Source organism: Corapipo altera, unplaced genomic scaffold, assembly GCF_003945725.1.
Source record: "Corapipo altera isolate COAL_440 unplaced genomic scaffold, ASM394572v1 22b, whole genome shotgun sequence".
Classification (NCBI taxonomy): domain Eukaryota; kingdom Metazoa; phylum Chordata; class Aves; order Passeriformes; family Pipridae; genus Corapipo; species Corapipo altera.
The window spans coordinates 17713372-17731937 of record NW_020884876.1 but is presented as its reverse complement, the minus strand read 5'-3'; the positions used below and the strand labels follow the sequence as shown (position 1 = coordinate 17731937).

General features: G+C 34.9%; 1 protein-coding gene across 1 annotated transcript in view; it reads right to left on the bottom strand.

Moving 5' to 3' along the window:
- Positions 1-18566, bottom strand: part of PDGFC (platelet derived growth factor C) — a 123620-nt gene that overhangs the window by 20790 nt on the left and 84264 nt on the right. Inside the window, exon 3 of the mRNA XM_027636180.1 lies at positions 13616-13796. Coding sequence (XP_027491981.1) covers positions 13616-13796 — 181 coding nt within the window. The remainder of the gene's footprint in view (positions 1-13615; positions 13797-18566) is intronic.

Sequence of the window (18566 nt, the reverse complement as noted above, 5' to 3'; positions counted from 1 at the left end):
CACTGCAAACTGCTATAGAAGAGGGCAAAAAAGAAGGGAGATGGAAGGGTGGGTGGTGGGAAGGGAGGATCAACCAACTTTGCAAGGCAACACTGGTCACGAACACTCTTTGCAGAGATCTGCATGACTAATTCTGGTGGGATTTCTTCCACCTGCTGTACTCAGTGAAGTCCCATGAGATGATTTGCTCGTTTAAATGAGAATAGAAACCCACTCTGAGGGTTCTCAGTACCAAAAATGAAATGTAATTGAGATGTTCTGCATGAACCACATTTACAAAGCAATGTTAAGCAATTTGGGTAAAGTGACTGTGATGATTGCCGTGCTTTGCTGAAGGAAGATTCAGTCTAGTATTTGGAGAAAATATTTTTCGGTTTTGTAAACATTCATACATTTGAGATACCTAATTGCCATGAAGACAGTGTTACCATGTTCTTAGCCTACGTCCATTATTTGCTATTTAATATGAAGCTGATTTGCAACTTTCAGTTTATCTGTGCAGGCCCGCTGTACAAACATGAGGATTTGAATGTACAAATTAGGATGTGTGAGCACTAACCATTTGAGGAATGGGAGGGAAGACAAATTGTCATTTCAAGTACATCACTATAAACTTAATGCAAACTGACTGAATTTAGATGAGTAAAAATTCCCTTTATAAAGTTATGTTTCAGTTAAAAAGTTAGAAAAGGACATTTTGCTATTTAACAATTAAGGTTATATTCTCTCCTCAAACAGTATATTGGTACTAGATATGGGTTACCTTAGCAACTATTATGTGTTGTAAAAGAGAATTCTGAAAAATGAAGATATTTTAATGAGTGACTAAAACACTGACATCTCTTTTTCTTCTCCCACTCTTCAGGTTTTTTTTCAGAAAATTAAACCAATTTTTTGAGATAAACACTGATTGTGATCTCAGAATGACAGCATCAATACTGTTTTTGACCTGATGAGCATGAAAGTTTAATTCTTCCAGGCAACATTCACTAAACTATTGAATATGGTCCACGGTGTATAATTCACTCACTTAGGAGATTAGAAGAATAGGTAGCTACTGGGAAATAAGATCTCACTAGTATCTCAGTAATCTCAGTATAATAAATACATATAGAGAAACAATTATTTGCCAATTAATTTATAAATATATTAAAAAAACCCAAACCTATTTCAGTTTGAATAATATGACCATTATTTTGATGATGTGGTCACTGTTTTTCAGACTCCCAGTACCTAATATTTCTTGTTGAAGGCAATGGGAACTGCTTGTTTAAAAAATCTGTCACCAGTCATGCTGTCTACATGACAAAAGAACTAGAATCAAAACATCCAAAGATTTCAGAGGCTATAAACTGGAAAGTATATCACTATTACTGAAATTTCAATAGTGTGGTTATCACTATATTAGTAGAAATAATGAACATTAAAATTGCATGTGATAATAAATTCAAGTTGGTGTATTGTTAGAATAACTTTAAAATACAATTATCCACCTGACAAAGCCCAAAATAACAGCATTTATGAACAGAATGATGCAACCATGACAATTTGACATTATAGCAATTGCCAGTTACCACCCCTTAGGTAACTTGACTATTATTTTCTCTTTCTTCTCTGAACCTTAGTACTTGGCAGAAAACAGAAAAGAGCTGCCACCTCTTTTTCCTGCAGAAAAAAAAAACAACAGTGGAAGCCAAGAGCGCCCTCACTGCAAGGAAGCCATGGCCTAGGGCAGACTGTTACTGGGGACAGAACACTGCACGTGGCAGAGTCAAAGCAGGGTATAAAAGACCTAAACTGAAAAGTTCACATTCTGTGCCCTGTGCAAGATGTGTTGCTTCCTGGTTCTCTTTGGGGATTCTCTAATTGCTTGATTAGGAGATTAACTTTTTTAAGTATTTAATTAGTGAGAGGACAGTGGGAAGTCTCTCAAAAGTAATTGTACTCTCATAATTTAATAGGAAATTAGATTTAGGGAAAAATTAAGAAAGTAATGGTGTTTTTAAACTCACTTTTCTCTGGTTTCAGATTTTTATGATGACAAAACCTTAATATGTTGCTACTTTTCCAAATATTAACCATAAAATTCAGGCCAGCTCCATCTATAAATTATCCACTGGCATTTTTGTATAGCACTAGCTTTGTAAGTTGTGGCTTTGTATGGTTTGTTTAATGAGGTTTCTTAGGTGGGCAAAAGCTTCACAAAATTATTTTTTTCTTTTTTTTTTCTTTTTTTTTTTTAATCAGCCTGCACAGAAAAGTTGTTCCTGTTCACACTTTGGTAGCTTTTAATATATTGATTCCCCACATTCCCCTATAATTTGTAAACAGTTTCAGGTAATGCAAGATCAAACTTTATAAAGGAAATTTTATGATTTTTTTCACTGTTTAACAGCATGACAAGTCTCCAATTTAAAGAACGTAGTTCTTAAAATCAATATTGTTCTTAAATTATTAGTCCCTAGTAAGAATCATAGTTCATAGAAAAGGAGGCAACAAACGACAAAATATAAAGAGTGCCTACTTTAAAAAATGGACAGAAATCAGAGTCTCAGAAAATAATGACAAAGGTCCCTCTAGTGTACCTATTATCTAAATGAAAATCTGTAAAACCCTCTCACTATTTACTATCGCTGTTACATATAACTATTAGGTGATAATTTCTCTTCTGTTTAGTCTCAATTCTGAGAAAATGTATAAATAATCCTTAACTACCTAGAGATAAGTGTTAGTAGCTTGCAAAAATAACAGTGGATTTTACTTTGCTCTTGTTCTACCATGACATCACCTCAAAGGCATTCTTAGACTTCAAGCAGGAATACAGCACTGCTCTGCTGTATGTAACCAGTACAGGTTGGCTTCCTATGGCAGAGCAGATTGTGGCCGTGGGGTTGACAGTTGCGCAAAGACCTTCACTTGTGCTTCACCTTTGTGAAGTGGGGCTTTGCACAAGGTCAGGTTCACCTGTCTCTCACATTTGAAAAATATCGGGCATTCAATTTGATCACCTCTATCACATCAAAGATGTGCAGGCTTGTAGATTAAGTTCTAACATTTTTAGAAATATTTTGTTAGCAAAGTAGTAAATTGCTTCCGAAATTTATATTATCTTTCATCTGTGTAAATACCTACCTGTAAAATTAACTCATTTCTTTTATTCTTAATGATGATTTGAAACATAATTGAAAAACCCTCTGACAATTTTTCACTTGCTGTTGTACTGTTGACTTGATCATCTATTTTTGATTTTTGATGAAAAGCTGGGCTATACTCTAAAGTGTTTTATACCAGCAAACAGTTTCAAAACACTCTTATGAACCTTAATTCTACATTTATGTTGCATCAAAAGATACACTGCTATTTTAGGCACCCAATCACAAGGGGTTTTGTACTACATGAAAGGTGCCTATGATTTTCTTAAGTAGGAAGGCAATTAAATAAAGTAAATACAGTACTTAAAGTTATACATATTGATAGAGAGCAAACAAGAAGAGATCAATGACAGAATTTACTTTAACTAAAAGACAAGAATTCCAAGCCAAAAAGGCATTACAGAGATGACTTAAGAACAGGAAGTATTTTATTATTAACTTCTCATTACCCAGAACATCTCACACTGAAAAGCTCCAAGACAAATATGCCTACACAAATCAGAAGAGTTCAGCAGATCAGAATGATTTTCAGAAGATAAGCAAGGGCAACCCTATTAACAGCTTACATATTAAAAGCTTACATATATGTGGCTAACTGCTCTGCCAATTAGAAAGTTAAATAATTTGGTATTTAATCCTTTCCCCTCCAGAAATACAGATGATGACTGAGTGGGTTTGATAATTTGGCTCAACTCAGTTATCTTACTCTCTTTGGCTATCTAGTCATTTTGGTTATGTCAGTCAGCAGGGAAGTTCAGGGTTGGTTGCACAGAGTTAGCAAAAATTTTTTTAAAAAACCATTTTAAATTTTAAGGATTTTCAAGTTTCAAAAGTAGTGGCCTCTTTAACATTCACATGCAGGCGTAGTAAGAAAAATAGAGAAAATAAAACATCTGAAAATTCAAATTCAGAAATTGCATTTACTATGCCAACCATTCACAAAGCCACGAGGATACTGATTTCTAACAAAATTACCATAGCACATCACCTGTCTTCTTAAAGATGGTCATGCTAGTTAAAGGACATTTGTCACACTGTTAGAAAAACATTTAGAATAAGAGATATCTACTGAAAAACTCTAAAGGTAACTAAGTGCTACCAAAAGACACCAAAGGTACATACTGAACAATAAATCACCAGATTGGTTTCATTATTTACACCACTACACTGAAAATCCCCTAGCCTCCTAACCAACTCCTTCAGATGAGACTCAAGAGTTGCTGTAAGTGATGTCAGGGTAGAGTTATTAGAGCTCCCCCAAGGAACCCTTTGGCAGCTGAAAGGGAAGTGTTATTAGGATCCACCAACTTCAAAATGCCTGTAGGATTATATGCAAAACTTTTTGGAAAAGCTGTGCCATCTGGTTTCACACCTCCACCTCTCAAGTGCCTTTGAACCTGGTCTTTCACGTACTAAATCACTCCTTTCAATATGAAGTCCAGCATTTTATTTCTCCTCAAAAATGATCCTTACAATTCTTCTTCCTGTGATTTATTGCTTATCTCAAAAGCAGAGTGAAATGAACAGTCAAGCAGCCTGAGTGTTCTGCCTCTGGAAATGTCTTTTGCCAAACAAACTGTCCTCCGTTTTCACATGCAAGGTTTGTTTTTAATTTCATTTTGGTTTTTTTATACAACTACAGTTCTTCAACAACATTAGCCAGCTATCAGGAGCAAACATGGAAGCAGCCTTCCTGAATTCCTTCTTTACTACCCTAGCCTAAGAGCAGATGTGACAGCTTTGTGATTATTTAGACTTTCCCATTAAAACAAAACCAAAAGCTTTTCAACAACAATCCTGGCTTATTCAGTCAAACCTTTCATCCTCATCATTAAAAAAGTTTTGAGTACTTATGAGAAGCTAACAAATGACAGCTCATAATCCCCATCTGTAACACCAGACGCCAGGTAGTGCAAAGACAAGACAGGTGCAAATTTTGGTATTCCCATAGTGCTTATTATCTATCCCTTTTTAGAAACAAAAGGATTTCTCTTAACACCACTACCAATATCCCACATTAATCTTCCCACAAGCAAACTCTTACCCTGAAGCTACTATACAGTGTTATTACTCTGTCAAGAATTTTTTTCCTGAATTTAAAGAGTTGCTTCTACCAACCGGTAGAGTCAGATTGTGCAATAAGTCATCTACAGAAGCTGCTCCACAGCTGATTTGATCTCAAATATTGGAGCTGCCCTCATCAGAGCTCTACCGTATGTAAAATAATTAAAAAATATTTAAGAAGTTGCACTCTTCTGTTCCAACTTTTCAATTCATTCCTGTTTTTCCCTTTTCCTACCAAAATTATAGTAAGAAAAATTAGCACAGTACATGCCAGACTTACTGCCTGTTTTTCTGGGGGGAGGCAATTGTAGGATTGTGGCATGACCAAGATACTAATAATGAATAGGGACACAGCATAAATGCACCTAAACAACATAACTGAAAACTATGGTGCTACCTGAAACCTAGTATTAAATGTACATTTGCTTACCTTTTTTTCCACTAGCAAGCATGTCAGACACAACGTCTCAGTATTTGAAAGCACAAAAAAATCTAGAGCTGTGCCAGTACACAAGGGATTACTTTGAGAATGGGACAGAATCACTTTGCTTTGGAATTTGCAGAGAAGCCATCAGCCTGCTTTCTCAAAAATGTTGATCCTGAAAATCGGAAAAGGGATAGTCAACTAGACGATTCTGTAATACTTAACACATAAAAGATAAAGGTTGCTAAAAAAAATTGGGAGAAGAGGAAGATGGTGTTGAGTGTTCTTTGGGGTTTTTGTTTGTTTGTTTGTTTGTGGGATTTTTGTGTGTGGGCTTTTTGCTACTTCTTTTGTTTGGATGTTTCGGTTGGTTTTTTGGTTGGGGGAGGTGGTTTGGGTTTTTTTACCAAACATATTAAGTGAAAAGTATTTTATAAAATATTTAGTAAAGGATTGAATAAAAAATTACACATAAATAATTGAGACATTGCATTCTTTAGAACATGTATGATCAGTAAGTTTGAACAAATAAATTTGAACCATGACTACAGAATAATCTTGAAAGACTAAAGGAACATTTGGACATCATTGTGGAATATTTCTGTTGAAGTAGCATCCAACAGCTCCAATTACACTGCATCAGTGAATTTACAGTTAAAGAGTGACATGTTTTTGTATACACACAGATCCCTCTCAAGTCATAGACTTGTTTGAAGCTTTTTTTTTTTGACATGCCTCACAGCAAACAAGGTAGCCTGACATATGGGAAACTGGGAAGGCAACTGGAAAGGCTTAGAAACTTGCCATTACTGCTAACTTTATTGAATAATATACTTTCAAATTCACATGCCAGCGTACATAACACATATTAAATGCTTTAATGCAGTACTACTGACTGATAAAGACTAATCAGCTTGATCTGATTCTTATTCATTTGTCCAGAACAATTTTAGAGGTAAGAAAGAAGAGAGAATCTCTTTGAATATCAGTTAAAGGAAAGTTGGCACAAGTAGAGAATAACATATTTTAGGCTAATATTTATTGTTGCTAGAGAGTGAAAGTATAATTCTGCCATTAGTTCTTCTGTGTAGTTGCTCTGATTAGATCCACTCCTTCTTGAGTGAAATTAATGAAAAAAATACTACTTGAAAAAAGTTTTTGAGTTAGCATGCTTGCCATTTCATCAAGTAAAAAACTTACAATCTGAAATGTACTTCAAACTCTGAAGTCAAAATGCAATAAAACACATACTCATTTTTTTAATCTTGAGTTTTGACATTTAACTGTGATTTACTGTAAGGATACACTCTCATAACGAGGACTCCCAGAATATACTCATGACTACAATATTAAAATGTAATGGTTTAAAGTTATTTTCATTAGTGATGTACTCCCTGCTTATTAGAAGGTGTAAACTTCAATGTCTATTAAGTCAAGTTGACTTGACAAAAGTACCATTGTGGTAATCCACAGGGCTGGTCATTCACCCCAGCCCACCTTCATCATGTATTCTCTTCCTTGCATCATTAATGCAGATTGGATTTCCCACATTACTATCTTTCCTGGCACAATTTTGTTTCTGTTTTTTCAACAATCGGCAAAATACAGTTCTTTCAGATTGTTCCGAAACAGAAAAAACGTTAAGAGCCCACACATACCAGCCAGATCACTCCCAATGTCATGACATTCTGAGAGATTTATGAAATTGTTCAAGACAAAACAAAATCACTCTTCCATCATAACTTCTCTTGAAGACCTTTTGAAAACAGCAGGGCACACTACATTAAAATTTACGCTAGAACAGTACTATAAAGTAAATTATAGACCATGTAAAAGTAATACTCATTTTCTAGTTAAATATGTATACCTGAACTTCTATGCTAAGATGCTATAAGACACACTAATAAAGTTTCCAAATACTAAAAAAGAATCCCTGACAACATAAACATTTATCACTAAATGGAAGTCTAACGAAAGCCTTTAGGTAACTTATAGAAACTGAAGGAAAGAGACTGTCTCATTTATTTAAAATACATCTCCAATATGTTTTCTAACCTTTTCAATTTTTAGGGCATTTAAAGTGGTTCGACATTGTTTACACTGAATCATCCTACTGTCTGGTTTCATGTAAGAGGAAAGGGTTAACATGCATTCAAAGACATAACTTGGGACAAGAAGCGATAAAGGTTGCCTGCTTTTTCTTGACAGTTGCAGTACCCCATCCCTTGTTTATGGCAATAACTTCACTTTGAAACAGGTTGCCAGAGTGATCTAGCTATAAATAATGATATTGACAACTAAAAGGAGATCAATTTTCACAAGCTCTTGTCCACATAATTTGTTTTGATTGCCCCTCAATACTTTCTTAAAAAAACCAAACAAAAACCCAAAAAACAAACAAAACCCCCCCAACAAACCAAAAAAACCCCCAGTTTTAAGACTTATATGAATGTTCCATAAACAGAATCAGTTTGTCATTTACTGAACATTCCCGAATTTTTTCAGGAAGAAAAGCTGTACTGAAGTTGTTGAACAGAAAAAAAACCCCTCTGAAGTATGACATTTGAGCTAACATAATTGGATTTAATTTTGAAATTAATGTTACTTATTCAGAAATAAGAAAATCAGTTGGGGTTTTTTATATCTCTTGCCACAGTGATAGTAGGTGGGATATACAATAAACTTCCAAAATCATAGAATTCAAGTGTTAGTGAAATATATAATGCATTTGTAAAAAAAATTGTCATCCGAGGAAACAAAATTACTTTGCGCCACAAACCGTCAATGAAACAATTTCTGACTATTTTCATCCTGAGCCACTGTAAGACTAATATCACAGAAAAATACAAAAGAAATTGCACATACTACATATACTTCATGAGAAACTGCATTTCTATTTTGGCCAAAGGGAAAGGAACCACGTCCTTCAGAGTACAAAACTTGCTATCAGATAAATATATTCGTTCCTTTTAAGAACTAAATGACAACCAATATGATTCAAAATGTCTCTCTTCCTTTCAGAATCTCAGAAAATCCACACTGACATCTCAGGTTGTGGAGGTTAAGGACACACTTCCATAGACTTTTGTACAGGCCCACAATTTTGCTAGATTCATGTCTAACCCTGCCTTTGTGCAACTCTGCTTCACACACGCAGATCTTTAAACTTTTTATGATATCCATGTGATAGAATGAGACATGGTCACAGGAAAACAAGATGTTATGATTTGATTAGGAAGTCTACTTCAGAGGCTTCTCTCCTCCCCTCCACTGCCCCCGCTCATTTTAGTCTCACAGATAATAGCCATCCTCGGGGTTGTACTTTTTGTAATTTTTTTTAATGAATTTTGGGGTAATATTTGATGTCTCATCTAAGAAATTACCTCATCCAATACCTTAAGCACAACTTTAAAGCAAAATGAAATCTCCAAGGTAAAAATTAGTTCAAAAACATCTTTGATTTAAAATGAATTTTTGCCACACAGAAGAAAATGAATGATTGAATTTGCATGCTGGAGCATCTTTAGTAGCCTGTTCCATTATCTATGCTTAGGTTTCACTGCACCTAATCAGCGGAAACTCTGAACACAAATGTTTTGTTTCCCATTATATGAAGAGCTTTCACTTCATGTAGCGTTGCAAAGCTCCACATAACACTCATACACTCTCCTGATTCTTCATACCACCTTGGCTTAAACAACTCTCAAATCCTTTTATTTCCAAAACCTCTTGATTACTTCTTAAGAGAGTGTAGAAAAAACTTTGGTTAGGAGATAATAATGTCCTTTCAGGATGGATTTTCAGTTATTGCAGCCAAAGTTAACCATCTCTTGGGCTTTGGCACCTACATGCGAGAAACACACTTGATAGCTGTGAAATCTGTGGACTTGTGAAAGGAAAGGAAGGTAATGTATTAGCTTTCCTCTCCCTGTTCTATTAGTGTCACTGTTTCTATTAGTATTTAAATTTATTTGCCTGTTTCAATCAACAAGCTCAATTAAAAAGGTTCCGCAAACAACATCAACCTGCTAAATTCTAAAAGAGCAAAGCTTAGCCAATTTGGATGAAATAAACAACAAATATCATATAGCCCTAGACAGAATATCTATTTAATCTTCATTACTGTTAAAAGCGAGCAGTACTAACAACATCTCTGCATCAAAAGGAAAAAACTCAAACCAAACCAAAACATTCCCTTGGACTGACCCCCAGGTCACCATTCAGGTACTGCAACAAAATCCCAAACCACCTGCTCAGTTGCTTTTAAACCAGGTCAGTCTTTAAGCAGCTTCTTGGATTTTCATCTTTGCTTGCATAGAAGAGGGTTAAGTCTGTTCCTTGCAAAGATCTTTGGCATGATCTTTGATGACAAATGACATGCTACCATATGCCAAAAAAGAAGGGGAATACAGTCACCCCCAGCTTCAACTTTAACTGGAGCTGCTTTGTTCTGAGTGCCCTGAATAATTAATAACTACTTTGGCAATCAGTCATGCATTCCTTAATGGCACCTCAGGCATCAAGTATCCCATTCACCCGCTCCCCAACTAACAATGGACTTTATTACATCAAGTTTTCTCTGCCAAACTCGTAACTGACATAGTTTAAACAAGTCACTAGGAAGACTGAAGCCCAAATATACGTTATAAGAGTTTATAAGATTTCCCTCAATTGCATGTGGCTACTATATGGATTAGAGCTATAACTGCAGCAAGTGAGAAGAAGGGGAGAAGAAATAAAATATGGATTGTTTTTGCAATAAAGTTCTAGGAAGTTTTAGGTGGCATAGTGCTGCCAAAATCATGACTTTTAATAAATGCATAGCTGGTCAAAATTGAGAACCATTGCTAGGCAGCCCTGCCAGAATAAAGCAGCTCACCAGTAAGTGCAGACAAAGTGACAGGCCAGAGCATGAAAAGAGTGACTGAGAATGACAGCTGTGCTGAAAGAAAAATAATAATTTTGAAATAACACAAACTACATTTTCTTAATAGGAATAAGATTTTCCAACACTTGCTTCCACTTCATGGTATTGCAGATAAAATTAACTTGCAGCTATAGAACAGAAGAAATAAAGTGGACTTAGACCAGAATTGTAGAAAGTTCTAGATGTAGCCAGGGTACAAAACTTAAAATGGAAGAAATTCAAATTATTAGTTTAATTAGTTAGAATCTAAAGAAAAGCTTAATGTTTTTCTCAGGGAGTATTCTGTTTGTATACAGTATGTGCATTGCTTTTATGCAGTGTCTTATAATCCCACAGTAAGCCTTTCTAGAGAATGATGTTGCATCTAGTGATATCGGAATGGTAGTGAGTCCCTTAGAGTGACTAACTCTTAGAAGTAAAGTAATCAGATCAGTAGTCATTCTCCTCCTACTTATGTGAAAAGTTGGTTTGAAATATAATATACAAAGTAAAAAAAGAAAAAATGTATACGATAAATTACAGCAGATTTAAACAAAGCCATTTCTCTTGCTCTTTAAAAGACCTGAAAATGTGTCCTGTGCCCCTCTCCGTGGGTGGCCTCCAAATACAGAAAAAAGCTTGCACTGTTTTATTTCAGTTTTGCTTCATTTCTCCCCAAACAATCTCTCATTGCTAGTCTACCAGTCATCTCCCCCTCCCCAACACTTGTCAAAAAAAAAGAGGAAAAAAATTAACTGTTTAGAACCAATTCATTGAAGTGAATCTCTAAGTGAATCAGTTATGATATTGCAAGAATTATTTAAAATTTACACTCATTCTTATAGCTGACATCTTTTTTGTGGGCATGTGGGAGTGGGGCTGTAAATCTTATTTTCTTCTGAAAAGCTGGATAAGATAGCATTACAGTTATTAAAAAAAAACCAAAACAACCACCACTATTTTTTTTTTTGCATCACTTTTCAATTGCTTTAGGTACAAAAAGCAGGTTTAATTCTGGAACTCAACCGTATAGACTAAATTTACAATCTGCTGTCTGAAATGTATAATTGGATTTTGCTTGACTTATTAAGGCATACTTTTTTTGTTGAAAAAAATCACAGCCCTTTTAAAGAGAGATTTAGAAATTAACCCATAAGCAGTTACTACACTGTACATTTTGGGGCTCATTCTGAATTTTTATGACAGGAAGCAGGCTGCTCTCGCCTGTTCTGTATGTTAGAGAGAGCATGGTTGGTTGCTAAAACAGTTTGCATGTATTCTTCTTATGCTATATGTGCTTTCTTAGTGGAATGAAATGAGGAACAAAAAATGCATCTTATGATGTCAGCTCTGTTTTTGTCTGTTGAATAAGTGATTTAAATATTTCAAACATTAAACCAATGTTGTGCCAGTGATAATTTAAACTTTATAACCAGTTTTCCCCATCAAATATTAAGGAATAAACTCAGTCCATTTGTACATCACGGTATAAAAATAATTATACGTATACTCTGGTATTTTCAGGTGCCTTCATTTAATCAATTCCACAGAAATTAAATCATATGTAAGTGAGATAGGTATGTAGCAGGTAGGATGTAATACTAGAGCTGTGACAATGAAATTTGGCACCAGCTCCACAAACATATGTATTTGGTGATTTTCTTCTACTATTTTCTAAAAGTAAACATACTTATTTCATTCTCCCCTCAGGTGTATGAAAGTTTAAACCTGGCCTTATTTCAAGTAAGTTTGGAGACTGACATTTTATTTAATTTTAAAATTCACCCATTATCAGGTAATAATATTCTACTAACAAAAGGGTCTAACTCACAAAAGATGCAAATATGCTTATCAAACCTTTGATCACTTTAGGAGAGTTCTTAGTTAGGTAAAAATATTTAAAAATATTTATAGGAAAACAATAGAAAACAACATAAATAAATATATATATATATTTATACAAACACCCAGCTACACTACACTGACATCATCATAAGTATGCTAAATATATTAAGTAGAAGATTATGTACTGTTGAGAAGATTCATGGGATTCATGGTATTGGTTCTTTGCTTCTTCACAATAACTGAAATTTTGCAAATAGGGAGAAGAAGCAAATATGGTAAAAAAATAAAGTAAGCAAAATTCATACTGAGTGAAGCACATGTCAGTGCAGTTACAACATGAATTCTCTTGATCAATTTTTTATTGAGCTTGCAGATATTTTCCACCAACCAAATACCACAGACCACAAAACTACTTAGGAGATTCAAAGTGAATTATGAGGAATTTAACAATAAGTACTCCTTATTGCCTTTAAATATGGAATACCTACTCTAAAACAAGTCAACCCCTGTTTTTCTCCATTCTAATGTTTCAAAAAATTATCTCATCCTTAAAAATCTATAATCTTTTTTTTTACTATCACAGATCTTTCATTTGGTGAAAAACGCAACAGAAACCTGTTCACAGTGAAATTAGCCACATTTTAGACAATGAATAGTGTTTACTACCTGTTGCTTTAAGCAACTTTCAAGAGAAGTCTAGAGTACAGTTTCCATGGAAAACACAATGAAAAATGAGTATTATGCATTGTCTGCTTTGTCACTATAATGAAACTACCCAGAGGCGTAAGAACCCTTCTGTTTTGGAACTAAGTGTAATCATTTGGCTGTGTATGTCTAATAGCAGCTGACTAATAAAAACATTAATTTCTTCAGTCTTTTTTTGTAACTTCCCAATGCTCTTTCAACATCACAGTGCTGATTTGTATTCTGATTTTTCTTTTTCTCAAAGCTAGAATTATTTTTTTTCCACAGTACAGTATTAGGAATGCAAACATTTTATTGAAGTTTCCAGACAAACAACTGAGTCCACAACTTCCAAGTCCAAAGCCATCCAAGAAGAACCACAAGAACACTCAGTTAAAAAACAAAAATAAGATGTACAATTCAGGAAGACAGATTGCACATTATTGCTATTATTATTATTATTAAATAAACAGTAATTAATCTTAACCACTTCAAAGATTTTTTTTCCTGAAATGATCCAATCTGAAACATGTTACTTACTGGCATAAGAAGTGTATAATGGATGCAGAATCCAGGTTCAGAGGGAAAGTATTCATCAGACACAAATCTTATTCTGATCTGGTTTCCTTTGGAGATTTGTCTGCTTGGCACAGTACTGGAACCACACCAGCGCCCTAAAACAGTGCCATCACTAGGCTCTTCAACTTCTACAAAGTCATACCTGAACAGAAAAGAAAATAGAATGTTTATTTACTGACAAAAATTCTATAAGCTTCATGTTTTAACAATAAAATGACTTAGCAGTTTGCAAATCTTTTTTTAAATGCTAAAAGTATGCTGCCAAAGCTGGATATTTTAAACTTAGCTCCAAAGTTGCTACTGACTTACATACACATAATAAAATCATGCAGTGAGGTTAAAAAAATAAAAGCAGAGTTAGCATTTTGAAGAGACCCCTGTGTATGGTTTTGTTTGTTCCTTTTACAGAAAGGAACAATTACCACAAGTGGGATAGAGCAGAATAAAGTCAGAGGAAAAAAAAAAGACCAAAATCGCCTATGTGTGGCACAGTAATTCATACTGCAATATCACTAGCAGCATACTGCTGCCATCAGTGACAGTTCAGGGGCTTCTTGGTACAGAAAACTTGCTCTCCTATAATACCAGTGGTGAATAAGTTCCTAAAGGTTAAGGTGGCTTAGGGAAACTTGGAAGAAGTTTATGCATAACCCAAAGAGACATTTGTTGAGCAAAGACCTAGACCTAACTGTGTGTCAGAAGGAACTTGGTATTTTGGTAATATTGACAAGACAGGTATGGATTGGGAACTCTGAGAGAATGAAACGGTAAGTTTGATTTAGTTTCATTGTTCCTAACATGTGGTCTGGGTATTCCTGGGGATCTGTGAACAACTTCAACTAGATCCATGAAAGATAACTAAGAAATGCCAGTCAATCATCAGTAACCTTCAGCATGGCATAGAGAGGTCCTCATTTTCACTGGAAATTTTTAGGGGATTCCCAAGTCATAAAAGCAATGAAAGCCACTGCTCTAGAAGGTTCGTCTGGTTTCAGTGTTTTAACCTGTTTCATGTCAGTTCCCCAGCTGTCTACTGACAGAATAAACACTAAGCATTTCAGCTGGATTTTCCCTACTTCAGCTTGAAACCCCCAGAGCCCCAGTGGCAGCATAGCCCAGTGGTTTGGGAAGGTGTGTGTGTGCTGGTTAAAGCAGGGCAAACACTTGGATGTTCACAGCTACAGCTTCTTGAGCCAACCTGTTACTTTTAAACCACAATTTGTATCCTAAGTACAAGCATAACACACCTTTGAGTGTGTGTTTGTTTCAAGGTTTCTGGTATTTTTATGTTCTGTTGCATGTGCAGTCATATACTAAATACATCTCACATGAATCTAAATTCATAAATACCAGAGTCCTTTTCAAGGGTACAAACAGTCCTACCTCTGATGATGACAAATGATCACATTTTAAAAAACACGCACACACGCACTCTACCAAATATGCCAAACAATATTTAATGTGAAAATTATTACCTCATAAACATTTTCTACTAAAGTTTTTTCTGTATTTTTTTTCAGTAAATCTAATCTTTATAATGATTCCCAGTTCCCTAGTTAGACAGCAAGCAATAAATTCTTGTGTTGCATGTTTGTGCAAGACTGACTTGCACATTTATTATCTCAATTTAAAGGACCAATATTTTTTCCACTTAATTAAAAATGAATGCAATGAATATGCTCATTAACTGTGTTCAAAATCCATTATTGCCATGTACCACAGTTTTAAATCTTTGTTGAACTCATGATACTAATTACTTTATCATTATCTTCTTTCCCCCCAAACAGGGACTAATTCCTTTAACAGATCCACCAGTGTTTTTACTTTATGATCAAGTACACAACTTATTACAAAAGGCAATGTGTACATTAATTGTACTAAGACCTCAGGGCTCAACACATTTATCAAATTGATTTTGAGCACTGAGCTTGTTTTCTTTTTAAGATCAGCTTATGAAGCTGATAACCTTTTTAAATTTTTTTAGTTAAGAATAAGAAATAATTATCTACTTTTCTGCTTTTTAAAGAGTGAATTAACCTAATATTTATTGACTGACCTTTAAGATGTCAAGGGGGTCAGGGTTAGTTTTTCTACCTAACTTGTAGTACTTTTTATTGCAGTCTTTTGTCTCCTGGTACACCTGAAGTAAAAGAGAAACTCAAATTCCACAGTTTAAATCCTAGACCCTTTAGTCAAGCGGTGAAATAGAGAGAAATAAGTATTCTGAAAGACCAAACTAAATTCAGCTTAAAATTTAGTTTGGATAATGACATTTTTAGCCAGTAACTTTATTCCTGTCAGTTACCTGTACTGTTACCTGAATGTACTACAGGAGCCTACCAAAAGAATCTTCTGTGCAACTAAAGTTCCTCACATTGCACATAGACTGAAGTCTGAACTTGCTGTAAAAGTAACAAAACAAAGTGGTTCAGATGCTTTAGCATTTACCTGATTGTGCTACATAATTTTGCAGTTTTGTGTCACAGGGCTAAGGAGCAGTGGGGACAATAGCATAGCTAGGGAAAATTATTTCCCCATCAGAAGAAGCCTGTGCTCGAATTGCAAGAAAACTAGGATAAATAACCAAGAACTGAGAAACTATTTTCCAACTGCAATGGAGTAAAAAATGTTACAATGCATGATGAACTAAACATAGAGGCTTTCTTTTCTATGCAGTATGCAAAGGAGAAAACACAACTCTCTTTGACAATAAGAAATGAACTGGTACTGTATCTGTGATATTTTTCAAATATTACTAAGTAAAATTTATGCCAACAAGGGAGTCCCGTCTCCTCTCCTGGGGTGAAAGATGCTTTTGCCTTGATGCCATGATGTCCACGATGCCTTCCATTACACCTGGAGCAGAACATGTATTCCCCTCCTCTAAGGCCCAGGGTGTCTGGGAACATGGATTGAATTAATAATCTGAACAAAGATAATTTACTGGAAAGGAGCAAGGAAGCAACATACACAACTCAAAGCTTCAATGCCTTTCCAACCAGGAAATGTATTTTCCAAGGGTGTATGTTTTCCTCTCCTTTCTATATATTTTTTCTGTAGTTTGCACTGTCATTTGCTAAGCATCTCCTGACAGGCTGCTTACCTTGGCTTGCAGTTTTCTGACCTTTTTGTGGCTTTCCTCTGCCTCTAGAATTCCACAAATATATTAATAAATGTAAGAAACAAAAATCCAGGGGATCAAATACTTTGTCATCTCAGTGACATTGGACCTTTCTATCTGTATATAGATATGTGCCAGACAAAAATCTAGGAAATCCATTAAAGCAGCTTAAGAAAGGTGAAATTTATTTTTCCTTCTCCTTTTGATATAAACTTGTGTCTTTTTTAAAAAAAAAATTAAGAAATAAGAAGTTTTAACAATCCCTATCAAAAATTTTTACAGTTTTCTATGGTATGAGGTAATATTTCTGTTCCAACTTCTTTTAAAGCACATACAATTCCACAGTTTTCCTGGTGTTGGCATAACACACCACACTGCAGACTAAAACATTCAAGGTTCCCTGGCAGTTCAACAGAAAAATTGTTGTTAAATAGCACTGAGATGGTTTATGTTTGGACAGTTTCAATTTTGAAAACTAAAAACTGTCATCATGAAAATATAATTTTAATATTTTTCTAATCAGAATTTTAACACCATCATTCTAAAGGAAACTTTACTCTCCCTCTTCCACCTCTATTTGAAATAATTTCTGCTACTGAAATATTTATATTTCCTATGGACCAAAATTTTTGGTTTCCATCATTTGACTTAACTGTGTGTTTATATAGGCAAAACTGTAAGGGCACTGGCAACACCTTACATAGTCTTCACTTTAAGAGAAGAGAATGGTCCTTCACATTATTATTTTCACCAGGTCAGGCAGTATAGCCACCTATTGCCCAAGTTTGCAAGCTTCAGAATAGTTGTTCCATTTATTCCATTGCCTTTCAAATGCATTAATTTACATAATAATGTTTAGTATTTGTTGGCAGACAGGAATATATACATGAACCTCAGAGGGGGAAAAAACTGGCCCATTCAGTCCAGTTCTCTTTTCAGTTCAATAGATACAAGGTTCTTGAAATTGCAAACCACTAGCAGTGCACACCTGTAACAGTGCACACCTATTAACAAGTTCACTTGCCAGCTAGGTGGCAGAGAAAAAAACCTCAGATGATACAGAAAGTAAATTTCCTCCACGTACAGAAGGCAGACGGCACCTTGACCAAAATGGTGGCCCAGGGGCATCACATCACCAGCGAACACTCCACACAGCACAAAAGTTCAACAAAAATGATTCTGCTCAACTTTATCAGAATTATTTAACTGCGGCTACTCTGAGTGACAGTAAAGTCAGAATATTGAAAGAAAACATTTTTTCAAAAACTAAGCAATATAAAATTTTAAATATTTAAAATGTTCCCTCTAGATTTTGTCTTTCTAATATGAATTTTTGAACAAAGTTACCCAGAGTCATTTGACTCCAGTGCCCAAGGCTCACAAAATGGTCAATTTACCCATAGGACTCACCCTCTTTAGAAAGATTTGGCAGTGCCTTCCTCTATAACATGAAACTCCTTTGGATATCATTAAGATCATCCAAAGACTGAGAAAAGAGTTACATTCTACCTTTTCTGTCATGATTGATGTTTTAACGTAAAACAGAAAAGATGATGGAGCAGCACAGCAGTGATTTGACACGATATGAAATAAATTTCCACAGTAGTTTCTTATGTTTGCTGATATTACACACACTGTGCCGTAACAGTCACTGGAAAGAAACAGTAAATCCAGATATAATCCAAATAAATAACTGATGAGGTCAGCTTTTTGTACTCAGAAAATGATCTTTAATTATCCACAAACATCACTTCCAGCAGTAGACATCACTTCCAGCAGTAGACATCACTT